The sequence below is a fragment of the Caloenas nicobarica genome, chromosome 5 (assembly GCF_036013445.1).
Source record: "Caloenas nicobarica isolate bCalNic1 chromosome 5, bCalNic1.hap1, whole genome shotgun sequence".
In the NCBI taxonomy this organism is placed as follows: domain Eukaryota; kingdom Metazoa; phylum Chordata; class Aves; order Columbiformes; family Columbidae; genus Caloenas; species Caloenas nicobarica.
Genome location: NC_088249.1, coordinates 33460684 through 33485006, shown reverse-complemented (window position 1 = coordinate 33485006; position 24323 = coordinate 33460684). Strand labels below are relative to the sequence as shown.

Genomic DNA, 24323 nt, shown 5'->3' with positions numbered 1-24323 from the left:
AAGCCAGTGAGGTTACGGAGCATGAGCTGAGAGTGTGCTTGTATGGTAATAGCCATCCTGAAAATATGTTCCGCTGCATAAGGTCCTGAGCTCATCAGCCACCAAAATCTGCCTGTGAAGCACTCACCATTCTCATTCCTCACCTAGGAGCTGTTAGGAATGAAGTCACAGAGTTTCTCCAGTTAAAGATACCCATCATATGGAGACATGCTGCACATGAATTGCTACTTTCCCCTCACTCCTGGAGCTTCCTTCGCACTCTCCTGGCTTCTTGGATTAGGGTACTACAGGTTGGGATTTGGGTGGGAAAACCTTAGAAGTTAAAAAGCTTACAACCAACTAACTAATACCAGAGAGATTTACCCTTAGAACTTTCAGGCTTCACTCAAACTTCTTTAAGCCAGTAATAATCAGCAGCTCTGTAATCTGGACTGGCACAATTATTAAGCAAAACTGAAAAGGAAAACTGCATTAGCAAGGTTGCATCCTTTCAGGAGGGCTTTTTTTTTTCCAGTCAATTTACAGTCTTATCGGGAATATCGAGCATGATGATTTCTATTACACCAAGCATACTACACCAAATCAAACTATCTGTACTGTCTGAAATTGAAGAGAGAGACCAGACCTACCATAACCCATCCTAATAATGACCATTTCAACACAGATATTTAATATAATAACATCAGTTGGTAAAGAAAGAAGCACTTGAAGTTGCTCACTATAATTGGAGTTGGAATAAAATAAAATCTGACTGACTAGTTTCAGGTTTCCATTAAAATTAAGAAGCCAGAGATGGTAACTTCTTTAACAAGGAGTTCAATTTTGTTGAATATTTTTATCCCTGCTTCCCATTTTCCTTTTTTCCTACTATCTTGGATCCCTGCACTGTAGCTGATAAGCAAAAGTGGCATTATTTCTACCGTTAAAGTGAAACGTTATCCATTGCTTCAGTAAAAAGAACTGTTGCTGAAAAACAGAGTTGCTTTTCATTTTCTATTTGTACTGATACTGATGTCAGGAAACACAGCTGAACTTCCCTTCTCTTTTTAACCCCCACACGTGATAGTGGTTAACACTTTGGGTTTCAATAAATAACAGCTCACATGTAAGTGGTTTTTAGATTTGTGGTGTAAATTGTGTACTGTAAACTATCTTTGTGCAAGTATTTCTGGATGCCAAGAATACTTCTTCAGACCATCTGAAGAGTCAAGTTGCAAGATGCAGAAAAAGCAGGCTCAAATGGAAAGTACCTGTCTCCTGCAAGGAAAAGTCTGAAATGAGGGGGAGAAACAAACAAACCAACCAGAAATCACAGAAATCTTAGTAACTGCAGTTGCACATTAGGGTGGAAACCTCCAATAGTCCTCGTGTTACTACTCCCACTGTCCCTTCTACATTTTCCACATGAGGAGAAAAAGAGAGTGTTCGGTGCTGTGGAAGAGAGTACAATCTGTGTATCTCACCCTATAAACAGTTTGTTCCTGAGACTTCCCACAGGTTGGCATATTGATATATGGAGAGTCATCCCAAAGACAGGAAAATTCTTCCTCTTTCTTCCCTCTCCTAACCCAGCATACATTTATCATGATTTATATATTTGTATCTTCATATTTATTAGCAGTATTTACAAATAACGTTTAGCATTTACATGGAATCACATACTATGCTGTAGGAGATAGCTTCTAGGCTTGTTTTCCCCGTATAAAAGCGCTATCCACAGGGTGCTGCAGAGGCCCTGCAGCTTTGCAAGCATGAGCCTCCGTCACCAAAACAAACCATCCAACCTGTTTCTTTCTCATTATTCATGAACAAGCAGGTCTTTTTTTTTCTTTTTTCCTGACCTGCTAATGCAATTTGGGTTTTACTGTGGTTACGCTGAGGAATGCGTGCTGGCTCCTTGAAAGGACAAGTCAGTGGGAACTGTGACGCTGCCTCCGTGGCAGGAGGAGGCCGGGGAGAAGCTCCCCTGAGAACCGCGAGCACAGGCCAGCTCGCCTGGCTCCAGGAGACACACTGGCTCCGAGGGCTTCAGACAGTGGTGACAGCCCAGCGCCTTCCCAGCACGCAGAAGCTGGTGGAAACGCAGCCTGTAAATACACAGCGGCTGCAGCCCCCGCGGCATTTGGTCCTGGGCTCCTCCACAGGAGGAGGAGGAGGAACGGGCTGCAGGCGGGCAGAGGGGATTCGGGTGGCTGGGGGCAGCGGGAGGTTGAGGACACACACAAAACCGGTGGGCAGCCCACAGACGGCTCTGCCAGTCATTTATGACCTAATCCAGATGACAGTACGTGACCTAGAAGACTTGATCTATTTTATCTCTCCTTTATGAAGTCTCAAACAGCTAATTTTTAGAGTGCTTTTCTGCTCTTATTTTTCCAGAGAGATAAAAATAACAAAACCAGCCATAAAACCAGATACTGCTGTATTTATCTTTTTAATGTGTGGTAATATACAATGAGGAGGCAATCGGGGTAATTCTTCTGGATCTCGACAGAACATTTGCTCATGCACATTACCAGCTGTTTCATCTCTAATTAAAAAGATCTGGAGTTGGCTACGCTGCAGCTAGATATGATTCCTGTTTAGTACCTAACAGTCTGGTTTAATCCTGCATGAGCAGTTTTTTCCCCTGAATTAGTAGTGATGGATGGAGAAATGAAAAAAGGAGAGTATTCACTAATGATTACCTACCATTTGTTAAATATATATGTTGCTGATGACAACTCAGTATGTATGCTTGATTCTGAAATATTGCTATAGGCCAAAGATTTACAGAAGTGTTTTTATAGTCTTCAAAATGGTATTATGAAAGTAAATTACTTATGAATAATAAGAAAACTAACAGCATTATCTGGCATAAATAAGAAAGTTCACCATCTGGTGTTTTTAAAATAAAAACCTTTGATGGTAATTACTTAGAATGCAACAAGAGTTTCCAAAATTTTGATTTTTGGCATGATTCTCTCTAGAAATTTAGCACTCACATAAGTAATTAAGACTATAAATCTTACACTGGTCTGATTATGAACAATGAATCATTGTCTCACAATTACAGCAGGAGAAGAGGCTGCCAAACATGTCTATTTATCGATATATGCTTACAGAGCATTGGTGTAGGGTGTTCTTAACTAAAGTGTCATAACAATATAAAATGAGATTTCATTATTTGCTCTAGATGCATAAATTACAATCATTGTTTTTGTTTTCCTGGCGCCTGAAGATGGACTTGGGATTGGACGTTTAACTGATGTAATCTAAGATTAAGCAGCAGAGCTCTCTTTGGAGCCTCTAGCCTGCAGAAATAGTCTAGCTAGAGTTATTAAAGTCCTTGTATGCTCAGAGCAAGATTGTTGTCCTTAGTGTAACACACTGTATTTATTACATGCAATCTGTAAAATAGGTTTCCAATATAACAGTGTGCACAACCTGAATAGAAGAAGGAGCATCAAGTCCTCCAAAATCCTTAAGCCAGAGAGGATTCCTTACAGCAAGTTGTCTGGACTTAGATTTCTCTTTTTTTTTTTAACATGTTAAGGCATTGCGGCACTGCTGCACTCCATATATATATATATATATATATATATATATATATATATATATATATATACACACACACACACATATATATACATATATTTTAGCATATAAGTAGCCAAACAGTGCATAGTCACTGAACCGGGGAAATCTTTCAAATTAGGGCCCTGTTATTTTTCTAAATCTTGTGCTAAAATCTGCACTAATTCTGGTTACACCTTCACTGTACTTCGAAATGTGGTTTGTTGCATTTATCAAGCACATACATAGCTGTCATGCTTTGGGAGAGGTAATAAGATGAGGATTTCTACTTTCTATTTTTATGAGCTTTTCATCAATCACAGGTATTATTTCAATATTTTTAAGAGCAAGTTCACCTTTTTCGAGAAGTTTCCCTTAAGGTGAATAAGCAGATTATTCTCCTCGTGGTTTCATAGTATCCCTCACAATAGACGATACCCAGTTTCACATGCAACAAAAATAAGTGAGAAGCATGTACTCACCCACTTGCCCATGTTGGGATAGTCATGCTCTGGATCAAACAGGTGTTGGTGCAGCTGGTATTCCTTGCTGAACTCTGCTGTGTCTGGAGTGTTTTCTAGACACCCATCATCACCTGCAAAAGCATGTTAGAAAGCACTGAGTGCTTAGTAGCTTCGAAACACACAATATGTACCACATTAATTGGCAAACTTCTCAAAAAGACAACAACAATAAACATTTAAAGAACCGTGTGGCTAGAAAATACCAGGTGGGTTTTTTTGTTTTTCAATTAGTGATTGATTTTGATTTTACATAGAACTGCATGTTATTCTGATTCAGAAGGGATCCTCTTCTCATTTTTAAATGCCCAAAGGAAGTTGTAGAAATTGTTTAGGCAATACTTTTGAAGCTCATATTAAAACGATGCTGTGAGCAAGGACAGAATTTCCTTCACAGAGTAGCTTCCCATGGAACTCCATTTCTGGTTTGCCACTTCGTTCAAAATGGCTGAAAATCATTTACACATCATAAGATCTCATAAAAACGCAATGCGTTGGAAGTTTGATGCTGAAGACATTTCTGCAGATTGGTAACTAATCTGATGGGTCCAGAAACCTCCTTTAATCACAATGTATGGTTTTGCAGACAGTGTCACATCAAGGATAATACCCTTTTAAAAAACAGCTCGTGGACTTTTTACCAAAATAAATTATCTTTAGATTAAACAAAGATTCAGCAACTTAAGGCCAGAGCAGCTCTTTGGCTAATCTGCCCCTGGAGCTCCCTCTGCTTTGTCAGAGCATCGGGAGCTTGCAGTCCAAGCTCTTCTCAGACATACCCAAGGAGATCCTATCACCCAGGGCATGATGCTGGGCATCCAAGCAGCTACGGCTGCCAGAACGCAGGCACTGCAGAGGACACACCTGTGGACTTTGCCTTGTGTTCTCGTGTGACCATCAGGTTAAAAGATTTGTCTTTTTCCCTTAGATGTCAGAAACAGTAAAGACTTGACTTAAAAATGAGTTGATTCAATGACCTGGGGAGGTTATTCTCAGTCCAACAGATTGTGCTTTCTCTCTTTTCTCCTTAGAATGGGGGGGGGGGGCGAAAATGAAGTGGCCAATAGGAAAACTAACCATACTGGCTAAGTAACTCAGAAAGCATTGAAGTTAACTACAAGCACTTAAAAGTTATTTCAGTCTCACGAGGGACAGACTCATCTCAAGAGAGAAGCAGGCGACAACAGAAATGCGGTAGACTTTCTAGCAGCATCTGTGTCTTTTGGTGGAAAACAAAAAGGGCAGCTAGACATACGTATGTCCTCTGCAACTGCTGTTCCAAAAGTCTTCAAGCTCAAGTACTTCAGGCTTATGTATTCCCTCTGTGGAATGTGCATATGTAGACAGTGACTGGAAAAATTGTTTTCCATTAAGCAAATCCACAGACCTGATTGAGGAAGGCCTCTGGTAATTTGTATGCATAATACAGTCACCACTTGAATTTCCATTTAAGGCTCTGAAAAACATTTTACTCTAATCCTAGTAGATACTATCTTCACTAACAGCGTACCTATGACAGGGCCATTTATCTGAGCAGGCAGCACTTCCCTAAAAATTCTCCCTGTGTTCAAATCTGACTGTATTAGTTTAGCTAACAAATTTTATTTCACCTAAGAAAGAAAAATTGAAGGGATTTTCAAAGGCATTTCTCTGGATGCCAAGTTTTTAATTTATTTATCTAATCACTAACAGAAGTCTAATGGGCAAGCACAGAAGATAGTCTGTGTGTGTGCTTTTGTGTGTGAGAAAACCTAAACCCATCATTTGCAACCTGTCAGGCGACAGCTATATTGAACAAAATGTAAGATTAGGTATTATTTCAGAAAAGCTGCAGGCTGTAATAGAAAACAGTAAGGGAGGACTATTCGAAATGTTGTCATATTTTTGAATGAAATGTAAAAACACCTTTTGCAAAATTTTCACGACAAATATTTATTTTTTGATCAATTCTAAGATAGACCATTTCATTAAGAATACAGACAACTGGTTTGCATTATCGAAATAACATAAAAGAAGACTAAACAGAAAAGATTTTGAAAGAATCTCTTAGCTCACAAATAAAAAATGAGAGAAAAATAGAGTGCTCATTCCCAGTTCCAGCTCTCAAGGTAGCCAGTGGGTGTTTTACTACTACTTTCCATACTGGAAGTCATTCCTTGGCTCAAATAAGAGGGAAAAAATCGATTCCCTTAGAGTACATCTATATCATGCACACGAAGAGCTGCTTTAGCCATCCTTCAGCACTGGCCACCCGCGTGGTTTGGTACACGTGCAGCCAACAAGCTGAGGGAGGTACCGGGGGTCTCAGGCACCCTACGGCTCTGGCACCCCGAGGCTGCACGGCTCCTCTGCCGGAGCAAGCCTGCATGCAGCGTGTTGGGGTACGTCCATGTACTTCTCCATTTCTTGGCACAGACGCACCCTCAGTGAGCTATAAAGCCACGTGGATTGGAGCCAAGGTATCTTAAATATTGACTCATGGTCTGAGTTAGAGATCAGGGCAGACAGTTTCATTCTTCTTGGCACAATCAAAGTCTCTAAAATAAGGGTAAATCTCATCTGTACAGAATGATAACTTCTTTTCAGGGGTCAGCCTAAAAATGAACTCCCTCAGGAACAAGACGCTACCATAAATCTCAGTATCTTCTACTCCAAGGTCAAGACGATTTCTTCCACCTGACCTTCTCTAGCAGTCATACAGCAATAGAGAAGGTGCACATATTAAAAAAAACCACAACTCATCTAAAACACCCAATTGCTCAACAGTTCTGCTCCTGGGGTAGAGAATGAAGGAAAGCAGCCACTGCTGATCATGTGTCGTATTGCCTGAAAGACGTGCAGTGAAGGCAGGGGTGCGAAGGCTACAGCAGCATTACCTGTTTTTCCAACAGGGCATGGATTTGGAGGGTCAGGATATCCTTGATCTTCACTGAAATCCTTTGGTACGTTATCTCCTGTCAGCTCAGCCACAATGTTTGGGATATTGCCATAAGGACCCAAGTGCTGGAGACCCTCATGCGCACCACCTAGCAAAGACAATTTACACATACTGTCTTTTCACACAATTAAAAGCGTAAGTTCTTTAGTTGCCTCAAGTAATGCAGACTTAGAGTTAAAATACATATATAATTGTTATAGAGACAGATCCAAGTTTAGATTTCAAACAGCTCTTTTAGAAACATAAACCTGTGTCCTAAATCAGATAACTTAGGTAATGAAAAATGAAACTAGGAAACAAAATCAGCCACTTATTATTAATGTTAGCTTTGCTTTTTTCCTTAACTATGTAAGTTAAAGGCAAGAAAGTAAAAACAAACATAAGGCAGCAATGGAACTTAATATATTTACTGCCCAATCATCTTCAGTCACTGATACTGTTCATTGTGGCAACTAATAATTGAATAAAAGATATGGCAAGACAGCATCATGGCAAGAAGACAAAGTTAATGACACTGTAGAAAGAAATAAGACTATTTGCACAGCCTAGAAATACATTAATAAAGTCACATGAGAGGACCAAGATGTTACAGCAAATTTGGTTCTATACAGCTAGCAAAATTATTTTAAAATCAAACCATTTCTTAAATGCAAATGTGAGTTTCCTGCAGTAATGGTGAAAAGTGATTAAGAGTCCACATTGTTGATGGGAATTCTTGTGCATGTACACCTATACAGTCATCATTATGGTATGAAATATCACATCTAGTGACTTTGGCACCTTTATTTAATGGATCAGTTCTAGATGCAGGCTTTCGTATTGCCCTGTGGGACTCGGAACAGCATCACTGCAGGGTTACAACGGCAGGGTGCAGCAGCTTCTATAATGATGATGGGCTCCTTGTTCTTGGGCAAACACACCCAGAAATGATGCACTACAGCCTTCTTCCACACATCTCGGCTTGGGCACCTTGCCTTTGCCAAGTAGGATCTTCCACTAAAGGTTTGGGAACCAAGCTCAAGCCATTCTCTCCATTTGCCTCTTTACAAATATTTATCTGCTCCAGATCTTTTCTGCACACGTTACTGGCCAAATGCATCTACGGGCTAAAGCCCAACTGCTTGTGGAGTTTTCTAAATACCATGGTACAGTGTTCTTATGAATTTCAGACAAATAAAAACTTAGTTTCAAGCATGTTCTTTTCCCCTGCCATAAGAGAGCCACCACACATACCGCAGCAACAGCAAATATTGTTATTAAGTACTGAGATGGTTGTGTGACAGCAGAGCAACAATTTTTAAAACCCTATATAATGAGAGATAACAACATACAGTCAACATATAAATTCCACTAACAACGAATGAGAGGAAAAGGAATTTGAATGATTGCAAATGTGAGTTGAAGAGTGAATGCAGGCACAACTTTTTGGGTAAATAGCACGATCCCCATATTATGACCAAATGGTCTTTCTTTCAATTTCTATAATTTTCATAGATCCAAAAGATTGGAATAAAGCTTCTGAACGTGAAAGTTGCTTCAGAAGAATCAATCAAGTACTCCTGTCCCAATTAACAAATAAATACTACCAGGCTAAATAATCTTTTATACAGCTAGACATTGTAAGCTAATATAATCACTTCAAAAATTGCTAACATAAGGCAGACTTGACAAATTTTGTATTCATTTCTACATTTAGAAGTGGCAGTTGAGTCATATTTTCTATATTTTGCAAATAAGCAGTTGGAAGCTGGCATTACAGCACCAGAAGCAAATTAGTCTATAATCATATATTTCAATTTTATTTGCATGATGGACTAAAAATCTAATCAACATCCTAATTTTCCCCATCACGTACAAGCTTCTTAATCCATAATGCAATGTTGAAGCAAAGTTTTATAGATATGTAAGGAACACAAAAGTAGCCACAAGACCCAGCACTAAAACCAGAACAGCATTATCACACCATGAACTTTATTATATATTTACAGTCCATCGTCAACACAAAGCTGAGGCTTCTAAGATCTGTATAGATTCACAATAATGCAATGGTAATGAGGTTAAAAAATGTGTAACACATTTAATCTAATGTCTGATGTATATCATAAAATATCTTGTACTGAGCTCCTTCACACAAAGATTGATTGCATATATGTACTTAAAAGCATCAGCTTATGATTCTGCTGTAAACTACGGAACCACATAATCAATACGTGTTTGAACATCCTGTATACACTGTGGTTCACTATGGGACAATCCATCAGATGGAAGCACATCTACGCTCACATGTGGTGCAGACCTCTTGGCACCAAAGCTCCATCCATAAAGAAAACAGAGGTACTTAGCAGGCTCCAGTGTGCTATATATACATGTAAGTTTAAACCGACTGCCAAGAATTCCCTTGACTGAGTACAAAACAATCTTTTTATATTAATGTAAAGGATTGTTTCCTTTAGGTATAAGTGTCCAGGATCGTTTAAAGGTTTTTCCTTTCTTTCCAAAAGAGCTAGAGACAATAGCACCTGCTCTGGTGCCATAACTTAGCACACTTGAGTGATTTAATAGCATTAGCAAAGGTCATTCCTTATAAATTCTGACAAATAGTGCACTCAGTAAAGACTGCAATAATAAAGATGAAATGCTATGAATATTCCAAATAGAGGTATTACGTAGAGTAATTCACAAACTGCATTAGTTTTTGTATTTTAATGTTACTGATTTGAAGAAACATATCAGGATTAAATACACTGCAGCTACCAAGGCAAAACACTGTGATAACAAATATATACAGTCAGCTACAAAACCAGCACAGGACGCATCTCTCGAATCTTGAGGCAGAGACTGAAAGAAAAGACTACTCAATATGAAGGAACTTTTCTTAATTTCCTATCCAAGGGAAGCACGAGACAGACACCATTGTTAAATTATTTTAACCTGGGCTAGCAAAGATCCAAAATAGTACAGAGAACATCTTTGTCCTGAGAAAGGATGGGCTAGATAAGTCTGTTTTTCTCATCTCTCCTTACTTCTTGCATGAACTGGCTTCTGTGTTTCACACACTAGCAAAAAATCCCACCAAAACAATCAGCTCCCTCTCATGTGCAGGATTTCTGTGTGAGCATGTAGTTATTTTACATCCCTACAGGATAAACTAGAAGTTTAGATCTTTTGGACTGAGGTCAGTATTGTCATAAGTAAGCTTTGGATTTCATTTAAAACACATGCATATATGTATGAATATATGCATCTTCTGGCACTAGTCATGAACTGTTGCAGGGTAGAAAACAAAAATGGAACAATGTCTCTCTCCCCATTCCTGTAATTCTGGAAGAGTCTTTAATCATCTCACCAACTGCTCATATAATCTCAATTAGAGATACTTGGAATGACTAAAAATTTCAAGTGCACAAATTTTAGTTGATTTCTTTGTAAGAGCAATACTGTCTCTATGGGTGGGAAGATAACACAACAACAAGAGAAAAGAAAATACCAAGAGCAAGTAGTTTTCCTGACAGTATTCAATATTCCCCTGATCAAACACATCCAATGGAAAGGTTGTTAGTCCACTGAAGTTCTAGGTGCTGCTACCCATCTGTTGCTAGTGCAAAGCACAACTGAAACCAGAAGAAATGTTCCACATTAAATACAAACAGGCAGTGCTGACCCCCAGAAGAGTAATTTTAAGAAAATCAGTGAGGATGAATTTTCAAAAGTGTAAAACGACTGCGGAACATTTAAAGGCAAATAATGGGACAAATTTGCCTTTCAGTCTGATTGGAACAGTTTCCCACGTCACAGCGTAGATGGGGTTACCCCAGTTCCAAACTCAGAGGTGGTTTGGCCCATCTTAGCAGGGAGATACAAATTAGAATGGATCATGAGTAGCTGTTGTAAATAAAACCCAGACCACAAATTAAAGCCCCGACCTAAAGAGTCATGCTAGATGCCCTAGCTTTCATAATTTTGCTCTTAAACGTCATGAAGCAGATTCTTAAAACATACAAACCCTTCCCAGATGCACAGAGGATTCCTCCCCCTGAGTAAGAACTGCACCTCTTACCATCTTGACCTGTACAAACTCCAAGCAAATATGAGCTGCAAGGAAAGCCCAGTATACCTTGTCCCATTGTGTGTCCTTCCTGAAGGATTAAATATATATTAATCAGAGATGCAATAACACCTTTGCTACATTGCAAAATCTTCTGTTAATCTAGACTTTTAGTTCTTATCCCTGGTAAACATTTCCAAAATTTTTTCCAGCGTGTCCTCTCTGATACAGAAGTTGCTCTTTTTCCTTTCACTGTGACGGTTTTCCATACTATCCTGCACTTCCCTCTCCAGTCATCTTGCCCTATCTACCTTTGCTTTTTCATTGCCACATTCAAAAGCGATGTCTCATCCCTAATCAAAGGTAAGTTTGGCAGAATGCTTTCTGGTGCTCTTGTATGTCTAAAACTGGACACCATCTGCTAACTTCCTTTTTCCTTTCCTTTATTATCTGAAAGACTACCCACCATGTAATCTGATTAACCCAAACTGTTCAAAAAAATCCTGAATGCAAAAAATGCATTTTCATTTTCCTTACACTTTCTAACATCGCTAAAAGCTTTACACTCCCAAAGCCGTTTCCTCTGTGCGCCTTCAGTTAGCTTCATGCTAGAGAGTCCTACCCTGGTTGCTGAGATTGATCGAGATCAGGAAATGAGAGGCACTGAAAAAATTATAAAGTATCGCATTTTCTCTATTCCACAGAAGCTGCTAGATAAGAGAATAGAGAAGGAGAAAGAGCACAGTAGAACCAAGAACAGAAAAATGCAAACCTAGCCCACTTCCTCAACCATTGAAGAGCACGTCTTAGGAAAACCAAAAAAACTGCAACTACACATACTCAAGCATCCCAGATTCCAGAGTCAGCTTGTCTTCTCCTTAATGACACAAAGTTTCTTAAAACTATAAAGATTAATTTTATTTTTCTCTGCAGAGGGACAAATTACTTTCAATATGTTTTCTAAAGCCCTAAGTACACACATCACACAATTACTGACGCTGCTTTCAATAAATAATTCCATTTTAGCCCATATTTTAATTACAAACAGTATAAACATTTAAGATATGAAATGTTTTTATTGTGAAATGGTTAGGACCATAGTAATCCTCATGCCCGTCTTACAATAAATTTATAACAGTAGCTTATATGTTGTTATTATTCATGATTCAAATTGCACACACACAAAAAAATCCAGTAGCTGACTTGCTGACAGAGCGCAAAAGCAATCTCTGATGCCTCCCCTGGTTGAACAGTCCTCTAATGGACTATATTAATTTGCCCTTTGGTCTGAGCAGAAAGCTTTTGTGCTGTACGGTGTGGATGAGCTCACCTTTTGTACAAACATGGTGTAACCCGCAGCACGCAGCGACAGCCCCTCTGCCACGCTGGCTCCCAACTACCACGGACCAGCAGAACGAAGGGACAGCACGTCCAGCAAACAGCACCTGTACCTGCCACAACATCGCTTTGCTGACAGCCATGTGCGCAGCGCGTGGCTCTGTGAAACAGGGCAACAAAAGGAAGCTAGTGACCTATTTCATCCCATGAGGGATAGGATGCTATTTCAATCCTATAAATGTAAATTTGCCAATGAAAGATTGGAGCACTTTTTTCACTGGCATTTACATCAGCTACACAAGAAGCCCAGATGCTGCATCAGTGTCAACACTCATAGAAAGGTACTACTTTTGCTCCTGTAATGTGAAGCATGGCAGCACCAGAATTGTCCAGAATGAGACCACGGTTTTTGTCTACTGCTCCACTGAACTTCAAAGTTTTCCTGTTCATTTTCCCATCCATATTCATTCAATCCCATTTTCCATGGCTCAAAGCCCCAGCTAGTTCTTCAACAGCAGTGTTTAAAAGCTTCAAATGCCTGTGTGACAGCTGCCACCAGGGTAGGCATTTATTTCATGCATGTGAAAGACAAGGATGGAAAAAAAATCTTTGAAAACAAGAGCTTATCATAGTTTGGCCGATCTTCACTGGCAGATTTTTTAAATACTTCCATTGCTGGATAAAATTTTACAGTTTCATATTAAATTTCTACATACCATCTACCAACACTAGAAAACAGAAGCACTATAATGCATCAGACAATACAGAAGCTATAATATTCCCTCTCCTCCTCAGGTTTCTTACCTCTCTTATTGGATTATTACCAGTAACATGTATAAAAAAATAATTGTGGCTACAAATCCCATTCTAGTTGATTAATTACTTTTAGGTACATGAAAATCTACTTAATTCTAAATCCCTACAGACCTGCCACCTTCCTTCTCAGAAGAAAACTGCTTTCTCCTTTGGTGGTATCTTTTAAAGATGACTTTATGAATAGCAGCAGTACCCTATACCACATAACAGTGGTTAGTGAGTCACTTTATCTTCTTGGTTCCTCAGAAGAGGGATGTGACACCTGCACTTCCCCCTGCAGCCACGGGAAGATGTCTGCTATGCACACTTTGTTTCAAGAAAAGGTTCAAAGCCTCAAATATAAATAGGTGCCTTAGTCAGACACACACGCAGATAACAAAGATCTGGAGAGAAGCCACGATTAATACATTTTTCTTCCTGCATTCCCCATTGACTGACTTCTCCGAGGAGAACCCTAGTTTTGAGAATTTTCCCTGCCTCTCTCCAGACATATCAGGGAGACAAGAGAAGGGCCACTGCACCTCCTGCAGCACGTGGGCATCCGGGAAGGGCAGTTCCCCAAATTCAGAAGTGGCAGAGCCCACAGTGGTAACAACCCCAGCCGTCGCTGGATCCTGTCCTTGCCCATCAAGAAGGAAACTTGTCACATTGAGGTAACAGGACACCAGCTCCACAGAGCAATACGAACACCAACTTTGCTTTCTTATTATTCGCTGTTTGTCATGGCTTATAAATTCATATGGAAGCAAGGATATTATGGGCCAAGTTTTCAAACACTTGTCTTTAATTAAGAAAAAGTCATATCACCTCATTATTTCCCTCTTTGTGGAGTTACAGGTATAATTATTCTACATGCAATTTCTTCAAAGAGTTGTGCCATATCATTTACTCAGATAAAGAAAATCCACTGTAAACAACAGCTGTCATTTGGCACTGCCATTAGCTTTTAAATTCAGGAATTAGCATTCTAAATTGCCTCTCTTATGACATGCACCACTGCCTGATACTCAAATTCTGGTTACATTTGACATTACAATTTGGAGAATAAAGTAAAAAGAAAACAATAGGTATTTTTTAGTCAGATCTATACAAATCCAGATGTCTACTATCTTAATGTATAAAAAAAAAAATGTAGTTTTACCATTTTCATTTTATGTTACAAATTTGAGATGTCCATACTAAATTTTGAAATAATATTTCCTGGGATATTTCAGTAATCTGCAAAAAAAAAAAACCAACACAAAACAAAACACAAAAAACCACCACCACAACAAACAAAAACAAAAAGCAAACCAAAATTAAAAAAAAAAAAACCACACACACACACAAAACCCCAACAAACTGAAAGCAGAGACTAGTAATGTTGGAGTTTGATTTTGTTTGTTAAATGTCAGGCCTATAACGAAGCATTTGATTAAATTCATGTGTGCAAAAGCAGCCCCAACGTGAACGTAACTTTGTCTTAACTGTAGCAGGACTTTACAGAACAGCTACAATAATCCAAACCCCAAACGATTGTGTGGTCTCATTGCACTAAACTCACGCTACAGAGCTCTGCCCCAGCCCTGCTGCCAGCCCAGGGCCTCCAGCACCACGACCCGGCTGCTGGCACAGAGGCCGCAAACCGGAGCAACGAGGATGAAGCCATCACATCGCCATGGCTGCTGACCCACAGACATCACACTCCCATGTGTCAATAGTTAGTGCTTCTAGTCACCCAAGAAAGTCCAAGTATATTTGGATACAGGCGTAACACACACTAGCCCAAAAGCCCACAAGCGCAAAGGTGATTCCTGCACTGGTTTCACCGAGTGCATGCACAAGCAAAATTACTTTGTCAACTTTCTAATACGAAGATTTTACTGCATTTGTCAGAAAAAAGTAGCAGTCTTGCAGGTATGTTACAGGCCAGACAGCAATGTAATCCAGCACTGTCTGTGGTAGTTTTCTTATTAGGAAAATGTAAACAAAATATTGCTAACATGCATGAGTAATCTGCATAATTTTACACACAGCAGATTTCTTGCAAAGTGCTATTTGTACAGAATCTGTGCTGACGAGTCATTAACTACCAGTTGTTAGTAGAAATATTAGCATGATGTTACAGACTCTCTTGAGTTTTATCGTCTCAATCAGGCAACAGTAACTACTATCTAAAACAATAAACAAGTATTTATTTTCTTTCAAACTAATCAAACAAACCCCAGCCTTTTCTCAGTAGCTATAAGCAGTCTCTGCAGGAGAGTAAAAAGCTTCTCAGGCGTCATATTTTCTTATTCCCACAAACAATCAGGATTTAAGAGATATTATTTAACGTTATCACTGAGGCTGACAGAATTATGCCTCTTTTGCAGATTGATTGAAAACTTCAGAATCTCTGGGCTGTCATGCCAGCACCTTTTCTCATTTGAAGTGTTTTTGAGAAATAAAAAACCCCAACCAAACCAAACACAAACAAACCACCCATGAGGCAGTCTGTTCTACTGAATTGTACAGGAAGCAATGAAAATGCAAATGAAAATAGGACTTTGCATTTCCCATTAAGAAGTTAAGTGCTATAAACCGCCCGAGCTGAGCTACTGGTGCCCCCATGTGTTTAATTGGTTTTACTGTTCTCCTATGCATGGTATATTAGTCCTAAAATTTGCGTTATACACATATTGCCTTCCCCTCCCCTCCACAAAACCTTAAATATTGTCACAAACTTATAAGCATGCAAGGAAAAACAAACAAAACCAAAACCAACATAGGTGGTCTCTTACTTCATGAACTCCCTGCCAGGCAGAAAAAATTACTTCTGTGTTTTTGAAATGTTGAAGGCATTTCTTCATTTGATTCTTTGTCCTTTATTAACACAGATACAGCCCCCTTCTTGTCTGTAGAAAAATTGAATATAGTCCAGTGGTATTGTACAGTATTTTAGTGATAAATAGTAACTAGAGAAACACAGTCACTCATTAAAAATTCCTATTTTGCTTTTCCATGTTTTTTCTCTTTTTATACAGACTGCTAAGTGACTCTAAGGTAGCTTTCTGACAAGATGAATTAGCAAGAAGACCGAGTATTATTAGAGAAATTAAAGTAGCTAATATGGCTTTATTACTTTTAGGAATAGGGGTGGGAGCAGAAAGAAAATCTGTTCAGCACAAACCAGCTGCTCCTAAGATACCACCTCAGACGTTAAAAACATCTTTGCTTGATACTCGTCACGTGGGACCTGCTTGGCTTCTGCCGCACCGACACGCCACGCACCATCTGCCGGCTGCGGCACACAAGCACAGGGCATCGGCCAGCAAATTCCCATTTTTGTGACGTATTTATCCTGTGAACTGCTTCCACTGAGCTAACAGAGCCAAGGAGGGGAGTTCACGCTGCTTCCCCACCTCCCCGGGGGCTTGGTGGGGAGAAGCCGCCCTCCCCAGCCGGCTCATGCTGCCACAGAGAGAAGAGCCACCGCGTCGCAGGCCTCTGCACCTCCAAGCTGCCTGTGAGCCAAGGAGAGCTTGAACTTCGTGGTTATTTCTTTGTAGATGAAACTCTTTGTCAGGCATTTTCTAGACTCTACTCCTATTTTAGCAGTTTGGCCTGACTTAACAGGTAAATCGGCAAACGCAAAGGGAAGGAGAAGAAAAAACAAACAAAAAACTAAACCCAAGCGTTTATGGATTTCGACATAAGAAAAGGCTTCCAATTAACAAGCTGTACTTTTTTTTTTTTTTTTTTCCTATCCATCAACAAGAAAACTATCTGGTCACTTAGGAAAGAGAACACATGCTGCTAAATGTATTTTCTGGAAAGTGCCCATCTTTTAGTCAGCTTCGGTACAGAGCAAGTTTGTGACTTAACTACAGCCAAGGCGGCCCTAAGCTTTTTTTAGGGGTGTGTGTGGGGGAAGACCATGTATAGCTCCTTGCAACACATCCACCCTCTGGTTTTTAGCATTTTAAAGTCAAAATATGATGATTAATACTGGAAAAAATGTAGATAGTTGAGATGGAAAGTGGGCATAATTAGGAAATCTGCTTATGAGCTAACAGTAATAGTATTTTTGTTACATATAAAATTACTAAGATCTTATTCAGCTGGAAAAGGTTATTCTATTAATCACTCAAGTTTGCAAACATTTCATAATAATCAGGCTGCTAGTATAAAGAGATTGGTATTATGGCAGCCTAAATTTGTTTCCAAATTCCAAAGCCACAGAAATTATTTTTTGCTGATAGCACCTTGTTTACAAGTGCACATATATAAAGTGTAAAATCCTGGCCTTCTGAAAATTAGCAGTACTTCTGGAATCCCAGTTTGACTGAAGCTGACAGCATCCTCAGCTACCAACACTGCTACACTGCTGCGGCAATTTCTGACAAAAATACCTGGGTAAGTAAAACGATTTTCTGTAGGAACACACTAAATTTATTAAGCTCCGATAGATAAAGGTTTTTTATGCTGAGATGCAATACCTGGTCAAAATGAGAGACAGACGCACTCCAAAGCAGCAGGTTGATGATGAGGATGCTGGGATGGGATGAACCAGGTTTTAAACTGTCTACATTGGTCACTGCAACCTACAGTCTGAAAAATGGCTGGAAGTCAACACTCCTGGCAGCTCAGAATTTCTCATAAATAATAAGAGTTTCATACCTAATTCTACCTTACACTACTTTCAGGCAAAAATTACCCATTGAAGACAGCACCTCAGGAGAGTAGTTAGTGAATTACCACTTTGCCATTATGGCATTTAGGATGAAAACCCTATTTTGCTGCGACATATTCCAACTATTGTTAAACCTCCTTCTTCCCTTCCCCCTTAGTTTTCCCTTCTATTATATTGTAGCTTTTTTAAGCATTTGCACACAGAATTATTAGCCAGGGACAACAGTCTTAACTATGTTGTGGAAAACTCATGGGTGAATCCTTCAAAATCTGAAACCGTGTACTGATGTACTCTAAAAACACATGCAGTTATTTTTTCTGTAGCTCTACCATGAATTACTTACTATTCATACAGATACCACTGGGAACATCAATCACAAGTCCTCTCTCCATCCTCCTCAATACTCATCAGCTGAGACCTGTACTACAGGCACAGGGGTTTTGCTTAAACATTACAACCCATGACACCGTTCCTTGCACTGCTCAGTTTACCTCCTTCCACGTTGGTCAAGAAGTACCTGAGACACAAGCAAGCTGTAAGAGCTCACCAACATCAGAAACATTTTTTCCAGAAAAAGTCCTGCAGGTGTGTTTAGCAGAGCAGAAACTGGAGCTTCCTCCTCTGAGGAAATCGTTTCTACATCACAACAGAATTTCACAAAACAGGAGTGTAACATCCAGCCTGCCTCCCAACCAAACCAAAGAAAACCCAGTTCAGAAAGGTCACAATCTTTTTACTATATTGAGTATTACACTTCATCTGCCCACAGCAGGTCAGTGCCTCATGGAGCCCTTGTTCAAATGCCTCCTGTCCTTGCTCCCTGACAGAGGACAAGGTCCTCGCCTGAATCCAGTTCCTGTTCTGTTTTGTTCAGAAAACGTTGGCTGACTGGAGCCACTGGGATGTCAGGAATGTCAGTCCCCTGGCAATAACCCAGTAGTGGGCAGACTGTGGGGAATATGCTAAAACTGCAGTTTTTCAGGCAGATACTACATGTGGAAGCACTACATATGGGAATCTCTTACAGTACTAGACTACTTTGAATAAATGTCCTACCAGGCCATTTTAGCAGTTCTGTTTCCAAAGTAGACACCTAACAGAAAGTCAAACCCATTGCAGAGGTTTTATTTCAAATTACAGAAAAACAAATATTAAAAGAGGATGAAACAGAGCACCGTTAACTGATTAGTAATTGGTATATTAAATTCTGAAGTCTTTCACAATGTAATAGTTAAAATCACTGGTACAGAATGAAATGCAAGTTTTGTTGGGTTAGTTATCCTGTAATTCATGTTCTGTATTTAAAGATAAACTCATTGTGAAAAATTACTGAATTATATGTACTTTAAAAAAAAGCAGTATGAGAAAATATTGTGTAGAATGACAAAAAAACACGTTACTCTTGTAACTGGAACCAATGCTTTCAAAACACTTTCTTAAATTGAAGTTGCTAATCAGATACTTAAAGAGATATCTATCTATAGACACGTATCACCACAAGAAAGCAAAAGAGTGATTACTATCTGATAAACGTACCACAAAACACACTATGAAAAGCAATGTTTGACATGAAGGTCTAATTTGCATTTCTCTTTCTACACTGATTGCTATTGTTCACCTCACAAGGCTTTTTTGCTTTTGCAGAAATTTCTCAATAGGCTGTTAAATATCCATGGTAGACTGGAAAAATGAGTCATGCTCATGAGATCAAGATGGAAATGTTAAATATTATAAATAAACTGGATTTATCACCTTTCAGTTTTACTCTGTTATATACATAGAAGGTAGTTTTATTTACAACTAGGGGAAAAAAAAGAAAGAGAAAACAAAAAGATCAACCTGCTTTTTGCAGAAGACTCTATAGATCACTGGAAAATTAGTATCACTCGAGTCTCACAAGCACCAGAAAAGTTTCAATACTTAAGAGATTATTAATCTGGTTTTGCAAACCTTGTAATTACAAAGTAATGGCAAAGAGCTGAGATGAAATAATTGTCAGAGATCCAGATTTGCTTATTTTTTCTAAGATTAAAAATAAAGTCTGGGCAAAAGGGAGACGGAGAATAAAATTACTCTCTTCTACCAGTCTGTCCCAACTGATATACATACAAACACTCATAGAAGACAAAGAGAAGGCACAGGCCAAATTTTTATCCTTTAGCCTAATCTCAATCACTTCAGTTTGCAGAAAAACATAAGTCAATCAAGGATTCTTTAGAAAATACATAAATTTAGGTCTGCAATTATCTGGTAGAAATGCCTCTTCAGCTTTAATCCTCTCCTTAGCCGCCATTATGGCAACTGTATCTCCGTGGCTGGCATAGTCTGGAGATCTGAATGGGGACAAATGAACAGCATAGACTTATGAACTGTGAAGATTTGCTACACTGCATCAAATTGGTTTAATTATCAAAGAAGGCTTGAGAGTTTCTTCTCTGTTTTGGAGCTCACACATGAACTACAATATTTGGAGTTGCATACCGTCAACATTTTGCTGTAATCCCAAAATAAAAGCCAGTTTATTACAAATCAAATAGCAATAAATTGCAACATTATCCTAACACCCTAACATTTGAGCCAGATATTTCAGATGGTTTGCATAGTTATAAAAGACCGATTCCAAGGAAAATTTACCCATACTGGCCAAAAAAAAGGACCTGAGCCAAGAGCATTACCACAGCACTAGTGTTGAGGCGGTACTTGGGGGGCAGGGAGGGGAACATCCCATCCTTTCCAGCCCTGCAGCTGGAGCCCTCGCACCCCCCCAGGATCGACCCTGTCCCACGGGATTCTGCAGCAGGTAGGGAAAACCCCCCATGTAAGATTTCTCCCTTTATCTCTCACACCGCAAACACTGGGTCTCTTCTGGTCTGCGAATGTTTGTAAAAATCTATGAGATTGGGGCTCTATAGGTCACATCTGTTTCATGTGAAATGCATATGTGATACATGCACGACTGGGGAAGAATTTAGTAAACCTGTTGTTTTGAGGTACTAGAGACCAGACACTTCTAAGACATGATTTTTTCTACAAAGCCTCTACATTAAAAAACCCCAGTACTTCTTCTGCCAAAATCTTTACATTAAGGAAAGTAAAATATAGATGATGATTTTAAAACAAAGATCACACAACAACCTGGTGAAGAAGTCCATGATTGTAAGCTCAGTACATTCTGCAACTATATGCAAAGCATTAATTGTTATCAAAGGATACTAATAAATTCATCATAGCTCAAAGTAGACATTAGCTACCTTCAATGCTCTGTGGACCAACCAGATTCATAGCCTGGTGCGCTGGATATTCTACCCGGGGTCTGGCAATGCCCAATTGCTCCATAACCCCGTGGAGGAGCCTTTGAATATCTGCTTCGGAAACCCTGTCAGGGGTCCTAGGGCTGTGGCTGAAAGCTGAAGCCAATCCAAATGCCAGTAGAAAGATCATGTTATAAAGCAAGGAAGTTGTCATTCTGGTAGTCACTTTTATCCTGTGAAAAAGAAAGGAATTTGATTATAAATGATAGTGGAAAAAAGTCCATGAGGCATGCTGGAAATAACTTCTGATCTTACTACTCAGCACACCACAGTTCAGTACCACAGCTTCTAGGAGCAGCTTAAAATCTAGCCAGTTGAAAATTGGGTTGAGGGATTGAAACAGGAATAGAGTGGATATGTTCTCTTCTTCTGAAAAAAATGTTAAGTAGCAAACTGCAGAAATCAATTTTCTGAATTGCGTTTGCCCATAACACTCATTAACAGCCACTGCAAACAAAACAGACCCACTGTTCCATTTAATGAGAAAACATTTCCCCACCCCATCTATGTTTATTGTGTTGTTTTACAAAGCTCTAGGCTAAAAGCAAAAAATTCTTCAGCCAGGAACGGTGTTTTCTAAGCTCTATTCTTGCGTTGCCTGAAAAATGAGTCACCACAAACTACTGAACAACCTGGATTCTATTTTAGTACCTCAAGACAATAGGCTTCCTACTTCATATGCATCATCTTCCCAACCTTTCATTTGTTTCACTGAATCCATTCCACTAAATGGCTACACACTGTAGTAATTGGGGTGGGGGGAGGAAAAAAAAAAAAAGGGAAAAAAAAGCACACCACTTACTTTCCTCTTCAAGAGGTTTAATTTTAATCAGAACGCTTGTTTCTTAAAGCTCTTTTTGCCCTTTCATCAAAGAATAATTCAAATGCAACACTTCCAATCCCTTGAATAAACAATAACAACAACAACAAAAGCCTCAGATCCCCTTTGCCTTCCTTCGATCACACCCAGCTGCCTGCTTTCTCCACGCCAGACGTTTAAATATGTTCCACTGCTCCAACCGCCCCACACAAGGCACCTGAAAACGTCTTTGAGGCAAAAATGGCTGAAAAAACCAATGCTGAACACATCCCCGCTACTCCTGTGCGCGGCTCCACCGCCCTCCCGCACCATCCACCTCCTCTGCACCCGCCTCTGCAGGAGAGCGCCGCACACGCGGCGAGCGCCTTTCTTCTGAGAGGAAAAACCTGCTTTGTGCGCAATATTCCCCGCTAACGTGCACACACGCAGCGCTGCCGCCACCGCCCCGCACCTCCGTGCTGCGCCCACGAAGAGCTGGACCGCGACCCCCCGCCCTTCCCCCGGCGCAGCGGCTCGAAGCGGCTCGGAGTCCCCCGGGCCAGACCGGGCCCCGCCGCCAGCCCCCGGGAGCGCCGCACTCACCTCCCGCTCCCGGCGCGGCTCTGCCAGTGCGGCGGCTCCGCGGCCGCGCATCCTCCGTGCGCGGCCGCGCATCCTCCGTGCGCAGCCGCGCATCCTCGCCCCCGCTTCCTCCCGCAGCCGGGGCCGCCAGCTGCCCCTACGTACCTGCGGCGCCCGTGTGCTTGCTGCAGGGATTTGTGCGATTGAAAAGATGAGACGAAGCTGGGGGGGGGGGATATTCAAGATCTCCCTTTTCAGCTAAACAAGTCTAAAAATAAATGGAAGGTTTTGGATGGATTAACAGTTACAGAAATAAGGTCTTATGTATTCCTGGGATTGCATCCATCTTCCTGCTGCAGTTTCTCTCCCTGGAATAATACGATCAGATGTTTACTTACAGAATGATAGTATTACCTTACTGCAGGTGTACAAGGTAACAACATGGAAACCATTTCTAAGCACTTGCAGGTAAAGGTCTCCAGGTTAAGCAAATCTATATACACCATCCACAGCAGAGGTTAATAAAGGCAACTGTAAAAGGATCTTGCTAAATTAAGCTCATACTTTAATAGCACTTAGGAAAATGGTAGTTTCTAAAGGCTATTTTTAGTAATACATCTTTACTGCTACTGATGTGAATGTGACATGTTCCATTTCAGGTTAATGATCTATAGAAAAATTGAGATTATAGCCCATGAACCACAACAGATCCACAAACTTTCAAATGGAGGTTACTCTCTCATTTTGCTGGTCTCTAGTATGTTGCACATCTGTAATTCACAGGATTAAGCAGCAGGGACCTTCATTGGGCATCTGATGTTTCTGATCTTCAAATCACAATCAACTTGATGTAAATAGATGTGTGCCTAAACCGTTCTGCAAAGCCTCTGAAAGCAGAGGCTACTTCCTTTGAAAAATCTTTCCTGGTGTCCACAGGTTTGTCTGTCAGGCCTCTACCAAAATCTCCCTTTCTGGCATTTAAGTCTACCTGTTCACAACCAGCTTGCATTGATGATCAGAAATAGTTTAGTGCTCCATCCACAACACATTGTCAATGCTACATTAGCATTCCAAATATTTGGTATATATTAGCAGGAAAAATCAAGTCTTGCTCTTTCAAACACAAATTGATGTGACAGCTCACTATTACAGAAGAAGTCAGATCTCATTTTCTTCCTCATTACATCGCCTTTATCTTCTGTCCTAGTTCCATCTCCTACCTCCTTGCACCAGCTATGACAGCTGGCACTGGCTTTGCTGAGCCTTATTTACATCAGTGAAATGGCACGAAACATGGTGCTCTGGTTCCCACATTCAGTCCCCTGAGGGGTCTGCCAAAACCAGTGGAGGCAGAGGGCAGGAGCACACAGCTGAAACGGGGGAGAGGCAGCATCCTGAAGCACTACATTGGCTCCCTTATTTCATGGAACCGAAGCTTCCAGTACTTCACACCACCAAGCAATCCTGTTAAGATCCTCTCCCGCCTGCTCCCCAGTGTTAAATCTTAACAGCAACATAGCAAGAGCATGAGGCAGCCCAGCTGGGCTGATGGGAGTAGATTACCCAGTTCAGCTAGTAAATTGGTGGGTATGTGGGGAAGCAGGTAGGGAACAGGCAGAAAGCAAGCAGTACTAGTCCTTTCATTAACATCTCATTTAAGAAGTTGAGAAGTCTCCTCCTGCTAAATGAAGTTGCACCATGCCCTTTGCTAGCTATGAGAATCACCAACATGAACCTAAGATGAACAAAAAGGAGTAAGAATAA

The 24323-nt window shown here is 40.2% G+C and overlaps 1 protein-coding gene across 1 annotated transcript in view; it reads right to left on the bottom strand.

Annotated features, from left to right (window-relative positions):
* The window catches only part of SCG5 (secretogranin V), a 28357-nt gene extending 5754 nt beyond the window's left edge, over positions 1-22603 (bottom strand). Inside the window, exons 1-4 of the mRNA XM_065636420.1 lie at positions 22581-22603; positions 21119-21351; positions 6953-7102; positions 4038-4150 (exon numbers count right to left, since the gene is read on the bottom strand). Of these exons, the coding sequence (XP_065492492.1) occupies positions 4038-4150; positions 6953-7102; positions 21119-21332 (477 nt within the window). The 5' untranslated portion in view covers positions 21333-21351; positions 22581-22603. The remainder of the gene's footprint in view (positions 1-4037; positions 4151-6952; positions 7103-21118; positions 21352-22580) is intronic.
* Between the last annotated feature and the right edge of the window lie 1720 nt (positions 22604-24323).